The sequence below is a fragment of the Canis lupus genome, chromosome 9 (genome assembly GCF_048164855.1).
Source record: "Canis lupus baileyi chromosome 9, mCanLup2.hap1, whole genome shotgun sequence".
Lineage (NCBI taxonomy): Eukaryota > Metazoa > Chordata > Mammalia > Carnivora > Canidae > Canis > Canis lupus.
Window position 1 is genome coordinate 37,927,625 of NC_132846.1, and position 13,181 is coordinate 37,940,805.

Here is a 13,181-nt window from a genome sequence, read left to right on the forward strand (position 1 = left end):
CAGCGCAGCAGAATTATGATAACGTGCTGTTTAGTCATAATGGTCATAACTGTAAATGCTGCTGCTCCCAGGGCTGCACCACTATTCTCTGCCCTCACGGGAGCAGGCTCCAGCCCAGGGAAGATGAGGACGTTTCATGTGCCTAAAAATCTGACCCTTGTTTCCTTTTGACAGAAATCTCGAGAAGATGTCAGTAATTTTGACCCTGACTTCATTAAGGAAGAGCCAGTTTTAACCCCAATTGATGAAGGACATCTTCCTATGATTAACCAGGATGAATTTAGAAACTTTTCCTTTGTGTCTCCAGAATTGCAACCTTAGCCTTATGGAGAATGAAAGACATGAGAATCACAAGCAGATCCAGATTATCCAGGAGTTTCCTTTGGCATTCCCTAGTACCAGCCTTAGAACAAGAACATTACCTTCAGAGTGCAGGTGGAAAACTCTGAAGGAAAGAACTTCAGGAGGTCAACTCTTTCTAGTCCTAAGGAAGCCATGGTACTGAAAAGAGTTGCTACCGGAATGAGATTTCATGACGAAATATACTGCTCAATCTAGGAGTTTCCAGGGCTCTTTTGGGCTTGGGATATTAAAAGGAACCAACAGAAGAGAAGGCGTGAAGAATCAACTAGAACTTCTGAGCCACACTGGCTTTTGACTTCAAAAGACAAATCAAGACTTTGTGTGGGCCACTTTGTGTTCTTCGTAAGCTGGTGAGCCCCAAATATAGCGATCTACGAAAAGTCTGTCAGTCCTAATGAAGAATTTGAAGGTAAGGAAATGAACGGCTTTCCAAATAGAATGATTGAAGAAACAAAACTCACAACTTAAAGCCCAATCTTGAAAACAGATGTTGGGCACCAAGACAACTATTCCAGCTTATTCTCTTATTCTCACTTTAATGGATATTTATTGAGTGTCCAGTGAGACGGTGCCACGCTACCTACTAGTGTAAACAGACTCGCGTTCACTGAACTTCCATGCTCCAGTCCACTTATTTACCTGAATGGTGTTTGCATTCTGTGAAATGCCTCTCCACATTGCATATATCATGCTTTGTTGTCTGCACATAACTTTTCCCACAGAAGAGGGCTCACTGCCACAACAGCAACTATCCACACCGACAGCAGGTGAGCTAGGTGCTCGCTGCCTAATGACTTGTTAAGTCTCATTGTGGGATGATGTGTTGATACCGCGCTGAACTCAGTGAAGAATCGCACGCCACTCATGTCAGTGACCAGACTTATGGCTTATACATTAGCAAGTTATTTAAGTTATATTTTAAGAGACAAAAATGTTTGGTATGCATTTTCATAATTAGAAATGGCTCTTATAAACAGGACATTTACCGAAGAAGGACCATGTAATATGTACTCATATATGCAGTTGGAGAATTTTGTCTGTCTGGAAATAAATGCATTTTGTAGCAAAAGGAAACTTTTTGTCTAGAAGGATTTGTCCTATCCCCACTAGGCGACGAGATATCCAATTGAAGGTTTGGAGCAGAATGACTAGAATTCCAAAAGGAACTTCCTAAAAAGTTGGTATAACCTGTGTGTCCCTAAGTAGACTGGCTTCTTACCAGAATTTCTATTCTGAATCGGTAATCCTCAAAAATCTCAGTGCCTTGGCGCGATATTTATTCCTTATTAGCATAAAATATAGTGCAAGTTCAACGGCCCTCCTCTATCTTATGCCTTCTGGAAAACATCGTTTCCAAGGTTGCTATAGCAAGGGAGAAAGAGATGGAGGTACTTAACTACATCTCCAAAGAGGGACACACATCACTTCTGTGCACATCAAATTGGCCAGAACGCGGCCTCCATCTGCAAACAGGGTACTTCTAGAAGTACAGAGCAGTCAAAGGGTATCTAGCCAATATTGAAAATCTCTGTCCTGGGTTTTGTATTACCAGCTGAAAAAATGACTTTTGAATTAACAATCGCTAGGAGCCTCCCTTTACTTGTGTTCAGCACCTAGCAGTTCCTAGGCAGACTCAACATAATTTCACTACATCTTCAGGTCACTCTACCACTCTTTCCAGGGTAAAAACACCAGGGCCTATTTGACAAATGAGAAGAGAAAGGCTCAGAGAAGTTTAGTTGGTTGCCCAAAGGTTTCAGACTTGATAAGGAGTCTAGATTTAGTCTAGAGTCTAAATCACTAAAGTTCTAATCCAACAGACTTCTGGAAAAGGAGGGACCGTTCTATTTTGGGGGACAGTGGGGGAGCAGGAACCTTCCTAACTAGGTTGCAGCTCAGTCTTTCTTCTATTGCTGTGGGGGCTGAGGAGCTACTTGATGTGGTTTACTCCACATGGGTAAAGAAGGATGAAGAGTAAACCTGTATGTATTTATTTATAAAAACCATTATAGCCCCACAAAGGCCCCAAATGTTCTCTTTAACAAGTCTGTGCACTCACTCAGTACCTTCCCTCTTCACAATCTATTCACACCTGTTCCCTGGGTCCCCCAGTCTGGTGCAGTCCATTCTTTTGATCCCAGGCCTACCCAACAGAGTATCAGGAATCATGCTATGAGATTTTCCAGTGTTGCTGCTGCTTCCTCCCTCTTTTATGAGGAGAAGGAGGAGAGGTACAAGAGATTTACCTAAAGCTCCAAGAGTCTCTAAGTCCAGGGTTAGGGCTCTTCTTCACATCTTTAATCCGTTCTCCTAGACCTTGTGTCCTTTCTGAAGATCAACAAGGTCACCCGCCCGTACTTCCTGCAACAGACTGGACTCGAGCCATGTGATCAGATGAGTCTGCCGGGTTCCCCCCCGTCCAGCTCAGCTGACAGTGTGGAGGTCAAGACAAGGTCACACTTACCCTTCCCTGCAGTACCATCTTGCCTTTTGGATGAGGAATCTTGAAAAATAATCAGGCCTTATCACCCTACTGCCCTCCTGAGATAGTCCTCATCCCCGTAACCATCTCTCCCTATGTTCCCAGGCTATTCCCCCATTGAAGTAGACATGTGGATTTGAGTCTCCGGATGAACTACAAAGCATTTGCTTTGAGATGTTGATCAGCTTTGACTACAGAAGATGTTTTCCCTTAACAATGACTAGCATTTAATTCTGTGCAAGGCCACTTCCAAATGCTCTAAGTTTACTTACTCATTCAAAACCCCAATAGGTGAGCACTCTATTAGACAGGGAACCAGGATTTGAACCAGGCAGTTTGTTTTAAAGATTTTATTTATTCATGAGAGACACAGAGAGAGAGGCAGAGACACAAGCAGAGAGAGAAGCAGGTTCCATGCAGGGAGCCTGATGCAGGACTTGATCCTGGGACTCTGGGGGTCATGCCCTGAGCTGAAGGCAGATGCTCAACCGCTGAACCACCCAGGTGTCCCAGAACCAGACAGTTTAACTCCAGAATCCCTACTTATAGTCAAGTTGGTAAGTGTCTGCTAGTAGAGCCATTTCTCCCACTTTTGTGGGGTTTTGAAAACAAGAAGGGCATAGACCAGGATTAGCAGGGAGAACTAGTAAACTGCCAGCTGGGCAGCGCAGTATTAGTCATCCTGTCTGCAGAACCATTTATCAGCAGTGAGATTATATGATTTGTGTGTCAAGAGCCTGGAACTGCTAAACCCCTCAAAGGAATTGGGGCAGGCCAGAGTGACGCAATCAGGGTCTGGGCCTCCCTGATGAAGAGGAAATGGTCTGGGTCATACTGAACCCTGTGAACCCCAACTGAACCCCTAGGGGACCTCTGACCTGAGGTGGGGTTTTCCAGGCCTTTCCTCACCCTCTGCCCCCCAGAGGCACCTATTTCAGTAACTCCTCTTCCCCCACCTACCCCCACCACCATGGCATGACTGGGAAGAAGGCATGTAGTGTTCGGCTGACCTTGGCAGCTGGGATAGCTACAGAGCTGATAGGACGTGGTAGGAAAGAACAAAAATAAACACACCCATTTATCACCTACTGATCTTCATTGGATGTATGTTGTCTCAAAAATGTTCCAGCCACAGCCGATTTGGCCTTGACCATATCATGGGCCAGCACCATAAAACTTTGTCATCTTTATTCCCAAGTTTGGTCGTCCTGATTGCTTAATCTGGCTGCACTGACTGGAAATGAAAATGCCCTTGGCACAGAGTCACAGTGGGTCCTTGGACTTATTTTACATCGTCTGAGAGTAAGACTTGGATACAGCCAGGGACGTTTGCAGTAGAAGTTAACCCTGGGGTCAGATGTCCCTTGGAACGGAGCTGCAGGCTGAACACAGTGGACCGAAGTGCAGCTATAAATGGGGCTTTGTCATCTCCCTTCCTTCCTGTGCCGAATTAGAACCCAAACTCAGGGTGCCGCCCTCGGCTTCATCCTGTCCCAGCTGCCCGCCCACCACACCCATGCCCCTGGCAGGTGTTCTTCCCCTCCTGCCACCTTCCTCACTCACCCCCCTCGAGTTGATCACTTCTATGCACTCTCCCTTCCTCTAGCATTTGAGGTTTCAGAGCTCAACCGGTCGGAGGCAGTTTTCTAACCACCAAGCCTCCATAAAATCCTGCTTTGCATATTTATTTTTGAGGCTCTGAGAGCCCCGAAAGAGCAACTACCATTGTATGCCTCCCATGGGTTCCTGCATCATTGGCATCACCATGCATCAGCTCTAGCCCTGGCACCGACCGCCCGCGGGCATACTCCTGCCGATTCCCAGGGGTTTAGGAGTGCGGACTTGGCTACAGTGCAGACCTATGCACTAGATTTGCCGTTCGCTCTCTGTTCTTGGGGACAGGTGTACTTTTCCCCAGATTACAGTGTTCTCATTTGTGAAATGGTAGAGTCGCACCTGCCAGCCCTGTGTTATTACTGCAGAAATTAGCTGTGATATTCTAGGTCAAGCACTTAACCCACGGCTGGGACATAGAAGATGGTCAATCAATATTAGCAATTATTGTCAGCTATTGCAGAGCGCCAAGGGAAGGCTGCATAGATTGTCCACCAGAACATGGGCAAAAATGGGACACCTGTGTTCTTCATGCAGCCCAGTCTCCCCTAACTGGGATGCTGTGCCAGCTCCAAACTGGAGGGGTTTTACTTCTCTGAGTGGCTGAAGAGATTTCTCAGGAGACTTAAAAACTTTTGGCTGTTTTGAGTTCATCCTGCCCTGATTGACATGCATGACCGGTACTATCTATGCTTGAAACTGTGCTGCTCACTCTAAAAAAGGAGTTAAGAAATATCCATGGTTTTCCCTAAAGTAGCTCTTCCCTCAAGCCTTTCAGGAATTCTTTTGTTCTTTCAGATTTAACCTAAAGGCACATTTAACTCACTTCTGACCAGATAACAGAGACCATACCCCACCCCCAGTACCTGGTCACCTTCTGGACACTAGACATGCCTGTGGACCTGTGCAGAGGAGGATATGTGCTCAAGAGGTTCCCTAGGTCCTGGCATGCCTTAGGGTTTAAAACCACTAGTAGAATCAAGGGACTTGACTCCCTAGATGAAGATATCTGTGAAGATCATTTCTAATAAAGAGACAGACCCTGAAGTCTTTGTATTCTTATTAGAAATTGGGCATTACACCCCTCTTCCCATGGAACACCTTTCCATTCCACACCCCCCACAACTTTCTTATGCCACCAAGGCAGTTCTAACCCACAGAGGTTTCATTCTTCTAAGGGCTTGGACCATAGCTAGAAGAATTTGGCTAAACAAAGTGAAGATTGTGTAGGCATTGAGTGTGGTCAGACATTCAAGTGGGTTGTGGAGGTTGAGACAGGAATTTTCTTTGGAGAGATTTCAAGTTAGAAACCAGAGATAATTTGGTAGTTATTTGACATGACAGTGTCAGTAATGACCTAGTTCTTCCAGCCTTGTGCTCTCATGACTAAAGGTGAGCAGAGGGATGGAGTAGGTCAACCTCTACCAGTAGACGTCACTGTATTGCTCATGCCTCTCACAAAACTCCCGTCACTTAGATCGCCTCCCTATCCATTTCCATGCAATTTCACACCCTAGCACACCCGTACACCTTCTCTGCATACTCTCAAACCTGAATTCTCCTTTGGCTCATAGAGATCACATGCCAGTCTCTCTTGCCTGATTGCCTTATTTCACATGTTCATACATGGAAAGGAAAAATGGCTTTCTAAAGATCAGCACAAGATCAAGAGTAGATAAGCCTCTTTCCTGAAACTGATAATAGAACACAATGGAAAAAAAAAAAAAAAGATTTCTCAGTTCTACTTCCTGTATTTTTCCTTGAAGAAAATTATTTAAGATAAAAATATCATAAAAGTCATTGGTAACGTGAATTGTAGCCCAAGGTAAATAGATTATATAAAGCATTCAGGCAAGTGCAGACAAAACTGCAGAGCAATTATTTAAGTAGTAGTTTCTGAGCACCAGAAAGGATACTGATCCTAAGGACCATACAGAGGCTCATAAGGCTAAAGCCGTAGAGTCTAATCTCATTTTCTTTTTGGATGGTTTCCAGACTAGTCGATCCAGAGGTAGATGATAGGTTTCCCACACGTGAGCTTCAGCAACATATATGACAACATCTCACTTACTTGTGGCCAAGCTGGATTCAATGAACATCGGTGATCTAAGTCTTAATAGATGGATGCTAATCTGGAATAGTGTTCTACAACCTCAGATAATCTCTACTCCCTTAGGATTAACAAATTTCACACCTTTCAAATAATTGAAATTTTTATCAAATAAGCTTTTATCAAATAAGCAACATCATGACAAAACACAAAAACTAGACAACGGGACAAAGAGCTACTGTGTTTTCAAAATACACATGCCCTTCCAGCAGATTCTGATATGAAAGAGAAAGCTAAGATCCATGTACTCATTAAACTAATATTTATTGAGCACTGACACAATGCCAGACATGATCTTGTTGCTGGTAAAACTAGAATGAAAAAAAAAAAAAAACCCACCCAATGAGTCTTGCATTCATGGAATGTACAGTCTAAAGAGGTTATACCATTTGCCTGAATTAACCTGCTCAGTGGAATGGTGGTCTCTGGTCTTCCTTATAATTGTATCCATGGCACCTGGTACACTGTAGGTGCTAAACGTGCTATTGAAGCATATAATCAGACATGGGTGTCAAACATATTTTTTGACTCCTACAATATTTTTTTCATAGCTATATTTTAAAACAAATTTAATAAATAAATATAGCCTATACTTGAGCCTGAAAAAGCTAATGATGTCAGGACAAAATGGAGTTAGGACTTTACAATCTGAGTAAAAAATGAGGCAGAGATAAAGAATAAATTTATGTATTCATCCAGCAAATTAGGATTTATCAGACCTTTTTCCAAATGATGGGGTCACTACATCAAGTAAAACAGTCGGTCCCCACCCTCTTGGAGCTTACAGTCAAGTGAAGAGTGAATATACAACTGCAGGCTGCTGTGGCTGCCACAAAAATAAAAATGCAATCTTAGGCTCCAGGTTCTAACTGTGGGGTCTCAGATGGGGGAAATAAGCCCCACTGAGCTCTACCAGGGTTAGACCGGGCCTGGAAAATTGGACTTCACTCTAGACACCCAGCATGGAGAAATATAAAACTCCACCACATTCAGAGGAAAGTCAACTGAGCGATGAAGAAAGCAAAAAGCATAAAACACAGTAGTGAGGAGGTAAACCAGGGAGAGCCAGAGGAGGAAAGCAGGAAAATGTCCTAACTACCTTCAAGTATACGAGAAACTACTGTGATGATCATTAAGGCTGCTCTCTGCCTCCTGAACATGTAGCGGGAGCTTCGGTCTGGACAGGTGAGGCCATAAGTGTAGTTCTAACCAACAAGAGCAGAAGGATGCATAGTATTTGCAAGCTAGAACAGTTCAGTGCTTCCAAGGGACTGTCCTTTCCTTCCAGCAGACCAGACACTCCTCCAGTGAATGGCTATGTTGAGATCTCGAGGACAACTGGGCTTGGACAGCCTGCATCCCAAGTGATTAACATGAGCTAAGCCCTCAACCAACCTTTCTTGGGCATTTTACATGAGCAAGAAATAGTTATTTTTATTACTGTTTCATCCCACTGAGATTATGGCAGTTCAGAACTGTAGCATAACCTGGTCTATCCTGACAGATATGCTTGCCATATGGAGGGAGACTAGCCTGGAAATCTCTAGCCCCAGGGTTAGAACTAGGAAGTCAGGCTCCAACAGGAGTTATAGAATTTGTTGTAACCTAAAAAACAAACAAACAAACAAACAAAAAACACTTTTTTCACAAAGGTACTCAAATGTACAGTCAGCTTCCTTGGGAAGGAGGGAGTTTACCATCTATCACTGGACTTCCTCACACGGTCTGCAACCCTTGGTGGGATGATGGGCACGAGGTCAGAGTGGACAATCAAAGAGGTCCCTGGCAGCCTTTGGAGACTATCATGCCACAGTTTGAAATGGGCTTAGCAAGCACACTATAGTTGTGCTGCTTCCCCTGGCCCACTGGAACAGGCCCAGAGTTATCCTACCATAATGTCTCCACTGGCCATATGCCCCAGTCCCTGCAGTTTGACTGTACCCCACAGTCATGAATCTGTGCACTGCATTGCTGGAGGTGCTCAGCAAGTGTGTACAAATGCACGGCAGCTCAGATGGCAAATAGATAAACAATAAAGGCTCTCCAGGCTCACTATACCAAAGAATGGTAACTAGCCCCTGGCACACCTGTCTGTATCATTGGCGCCCGGAGGCTTTAGAACACCTCTGAAGTTCATCCCTATTGGTTTGTTCCTTAAAGTGCTTATCTGCCTTCTAGGAACAAGAGCTAAGCAGCCTTCCTAAAAAGGTGGAACTCCAGCATAAAGATCTGCTCCAGGAAGGCATGTGTTAGGAGAAAGCTCTGTTTAGGAGGTTGGTGAGAAGTGTGGTTGTTAGCCCCAAAGGCTGGGTTTAAGCCCTTGCCCCACGTTCTAGAGGTTTGCTGAAGCTGGCTCATGCAGGCTTACAAGGATCAAGGGCACAAAACTCTTCCTAATTCAGTGAATTTACAGTGTAGCTTCAAACTGGGTGGGAGTATTTATACCGTGAGCATTTGTAGCATTTACCAATCAGAAGTTTTTGTTTTGTATGTATTTGGCAGCTTATGAGCACACCCCTGCTAATAGGTTGAAAATCATGATCTCCAGAACCAGGCTGAGCTGGGTTTATTCTGGCTCTGCTACTACGAGTTCTTGTTGTTGGGGAGAAAGTACCTAAAACTTCTGTGAACATTTGTCTCCCTGACTGTATAATAGGAATCATTACCTATTAACTACCTCTGAGGACAGGAGGACCGAATGAGACAATATACACAGATCACCTCCTAAATTTAACAAAGTTCCTTCACCTTGGGGCACATGCAGACCACATCCTCCAGAGACAAAAAGAACACCCCCAAATCATGACTTTATTTTTTAAAGTTTTTTTTTTTTTAATGTAGAAAACCTTCCCAGAAGCTTCCCAGCTTCATAGCCCCATAACTCATTGACCAGTTTAGCATCACATGATCATACCTAAAACCACTCACTTGCCCAGGGAAATGGAAGCCAAGCCACTGTCCCCAAGGGTACCCTAGAACCCCAGCTGGGACTGGTGGCATTTTTAAAACTTCCCAGATGGTTTCAATATGCAGTTAAAATACAGAATCAGTGGCTTAGAGTCCAAGTCTTAGACAAATTATGACTTAGCCAACTGGGCCTAGAGAGGGATTTAATATCCACTAAGGATGAGGGCAGACAACCAAATTAGGACTCTAGGAGTCTGAGAGGAATAAAAGAAGGAGAATGGTTTTATCAAGTAACCAACAGTGTTGGCCCCAGTCTCCATTTCCAGCTACTGGACCTTTCTGGGGCAAAGAGCTCAGCAGGGAAAACCAGAAGCATTAAGAAATGGTTTTCTTGGAAGTGAGATACTCAACTGTCTGAAAACAGAAGAGAAATCTTGGATTAAGATTTGAGAAAATAAGGGGTAATTAGGAGAAGGTTAAGAAGGTTTAAAAAAAAAACCATTGTATTTTATTAGAGAAAGAGAGTGAGTGAGCAAGTGAGCATAAGGAGGGGGAGCGGCAGAAGGAGAGAGAGCAGCAGACTCCCTGCTGAGGAGGGAGCCTGATGCAGGACTTGATCTCAGGACTATGAGATCATGACCTGAGCTGAAGGCAGACACTTAACCGACTGAGCCGCCCAGGCACCCCAAAGGTTCAGCTTTTACAGTTCTGGTTCAAGATGGTGACATAAGAGGCTCCTGGACCCCTCTCCCTCCTATGGACATACCAAATCTATGGCTGCATACAGAACACTTTCCTCTGAAAGAATCTAGAAACTAGCTGAGTGACTCCTATACATGGGATAAATGAGACAAAACCCACATTCAAATGGGTAGGAGAGGTGGAGACAGTCTTGTCATAAACTTCGCCCCTAGTACTGTGAGACACATCCAGGAAGGAACTCAAAACTCCAAACTTCTCCCTGAGGAGTAAATAATTTAGATCTCCTACCTGGTGCCCCAACTTTTAAAACTTCAAACTGAAAGATGGGCCTTCAAAACATCTAGTTCTGGAAGCCAATGGAGGTTGTGTCCATGAGACCCACAAGGCTATATAGAGGTTGTGTCCATGAGACCCACAACGCTATATAGCAAACTAAAACAATTTTTGAGAACATGGATTCACCATGGCTATCCCACATAGGGCCCAGCACAGAAAAGCAGAATTAAATGCTCAGCCCTTCCACAAGAGGCCTATTTGCTTATTTTAAAACCTATGGCCTGAGGCATAGGCTTCCAAATTTCACTCATACCTAGGGGTCAATGGCAATACTCTCCAGAGCCTGACTGGGCCAGCAGGTGCCCTCTTTGTATCCTGCATCACTCCAGGTCACTAGCGTCTCCCAGAAAGGAACTTGTGCACACACATAGGGCACCCCCGCTTTTATAGCTGCCACTCAGGAAAGGCACCACTGCTGGTGGGCTTACATTTGCGGATTTCACAGGACTATAACAGAAACAGTTCCTAACCATCCCAAGGCACAGTGTAGAGACAGCCGAAAGAAATGTCCAATCTTTCCTTAATGCAGGCCTATTTGCAGATCTTAAAAGTTGAAGTCTGAGGACCAGGCTTCTAGTTTAATACATATCTGGTTGCTGACTACAATCTCCTCCAGAGACCAGGGAGGCCAGTGGGTGCCATCTTCCCACTTCACCTCTGCTCCACTCCAGGTCACCGGTAGCTCTAAAAAAAAAAAGGAGCTTCTGTATAACATCTGGTATCCTAGCTTTTGTGGTTGCTGAGGACATACCCTTGAGAATCTGGTGGCCAGCAAGGCTTATGTCCACAGGTTCAATGGGACAGTAGGAAACAAAGAAACAGTTCCTAATGGGCTATTCCTCCATGGCTCAGTGCAGAGAGAACAGAAAAAAACAATCATCTCTAGGCTTCCCCTGAAAGAGAAATATTGGCATATTTTAAAAGCTGTGGTCTGAGGGTCTTGTTCCAGTCAGCCTGTGGGTAGGTATTGATGGAGATTCTCCCCTTTGGGACACTGACAGGTCTTGGCACAGCCTCAACTACTAGGAGCCACTAAGAACAAAGACGTCTCTCAGGACTTCATCATCATCCAAGCAGCCAACAAAAAGCTAGGGCAGAGTTAAATAATAAGGTTCAACCTCCCACATGAGGCCACTCCATTGAGACTGGGAGAGACAGTTCCTTTATGTAATGCATAGAAATCAACACAGAGAATCAAGGAAAATTAAAAATATAGAGGAATATGTTTCAAATGAAAGAATAAGATAAAATCCTAGAAAAAGACCTTAATGAAATGAGAATAAGTGATTTACCTGATGAAGAGTTCAAAATGGCAGTCACAAAGGTGGCTACCAGGTCAGGAAAAGAATACATAAACAAAGTGAGAATTTCAACAAAGAGATAGAAAACGTAAAGAACGTACCAAACAAATCACAGAGTTGAATACAATAACTGAACTGGAAAATTCAATAAAGGGGTTCAGCAGCACCCTATATGAAGGAGAAAAAAGATAAATAAGTCCAAGGACAGGACAATAGAATTCACCTAATTGGCAGAATGAAAAGAAAAATGAGTGACGATAACTTCTAAAGGACTTATGTGACAACGTCAAGTAGGCCACTATTTACATTGTAGAGATCCCAGAAGGAAAATAGAGAAGGGACAGAAAGCTTGTTTGACAAAATAATGGCTAAAATGTTCCCTAACCTGGGGAAGGAAACAAACATCTATATCCAGGAAAGTCAGAGTTCCAAATAAGATGAACCCAAAGAGACTTACACTAAGAGATATTAAATTGTCAGAAATTAAAGACAAGAAGAGAATCTTAAAAGCAGCAAGAGAAAAAAAAAGTCTGTTACATACAAAGGAACCTCAATAAGACTATTAGTAATTTTTTTCAGCAGAAACTTTGAATATATAATGCCACTCCCTTTTTGCCTGCAAAGCGTTCAAAGAAAAAACTGCCAACAAAGAATATTCAACAAAGTTATCCTTCAGAATTGGAGACAATGTCTTCCAAAGAAGCAAAAGCTAAAGTATTTAATTACCACTAGACCTGTCTTATAAGGAATATTAGAAGGACTCCTTTAAGATGAAAGGAAAGGGCACTAAGTAGGAATAGGAAAGTGTATGAAAGCATAAAAATCACGGTCAAGATAAATATATAAATTCAGAGTAATCTGTTGTAGTGGTAGTAGGTTAATTATACATCTAGTGTGAAATTTAAAAGACAAAAGTAGTAAAAACAACTAACCACAAGAACTTTTAAGGGATACACAAAGATGGTAATTGTGACATCAAAAGTATGGGGTGAGGAAGTAAAATGTAAAGATTTAGAAAGTGTCCAAACTTTGTTATCAATTTAAAATAGACTTATAAAGAGGTTTTATGTAAGCCTAATGGTAACCACAAGCAAAAGCCTACAGTAGAGACACAAAAGAAAAAAGAGTCTAAGGATACTACTAGAGAAAATCATCAAATCAGAAATGAAGAAAGCAAAAGAAGGGATAAGTGAATTAGAAAACACTCAGAAAACAACACAATGGCAATAAGGCCATGCTCACCGATAATTAGAATGTTAATGGACTAGGGATCCCTGGGTGGCGCAGCGGTTTGGCGCCTGCCTTTGGCCCAGGGCGCGATCCTGGAGACCCAGGATCGAATCCCACATCAGGCTCCCGGTGCATG

General features: G+C 43.4%; 1 protein-coding gene across 1 annotated transcript in view; it reads left to right on the forward strand.

Moving 5' to 3' along the window:
* PRKCH (protein kinase C eta) overlaps window positions 1–1,437 on the forward strand; it is a 233,543-nt gene extending 232,106 nt beyond the window's left edge. The window contains exon 14 of the mRNA XM_072838846.1: window positions 175–1,437. Within this exon, the coding sequence (XP_072694947.1) occupies window positions 175–321 (147 nt within the window). The 3' untranslated portion in view covers window positions 322–1,437. The remainder of the gene's footprint in view (window positions 1–174) is intronic.
* Window positions 1,438–13,181: the final 11,744 nt, after the last annotated feature.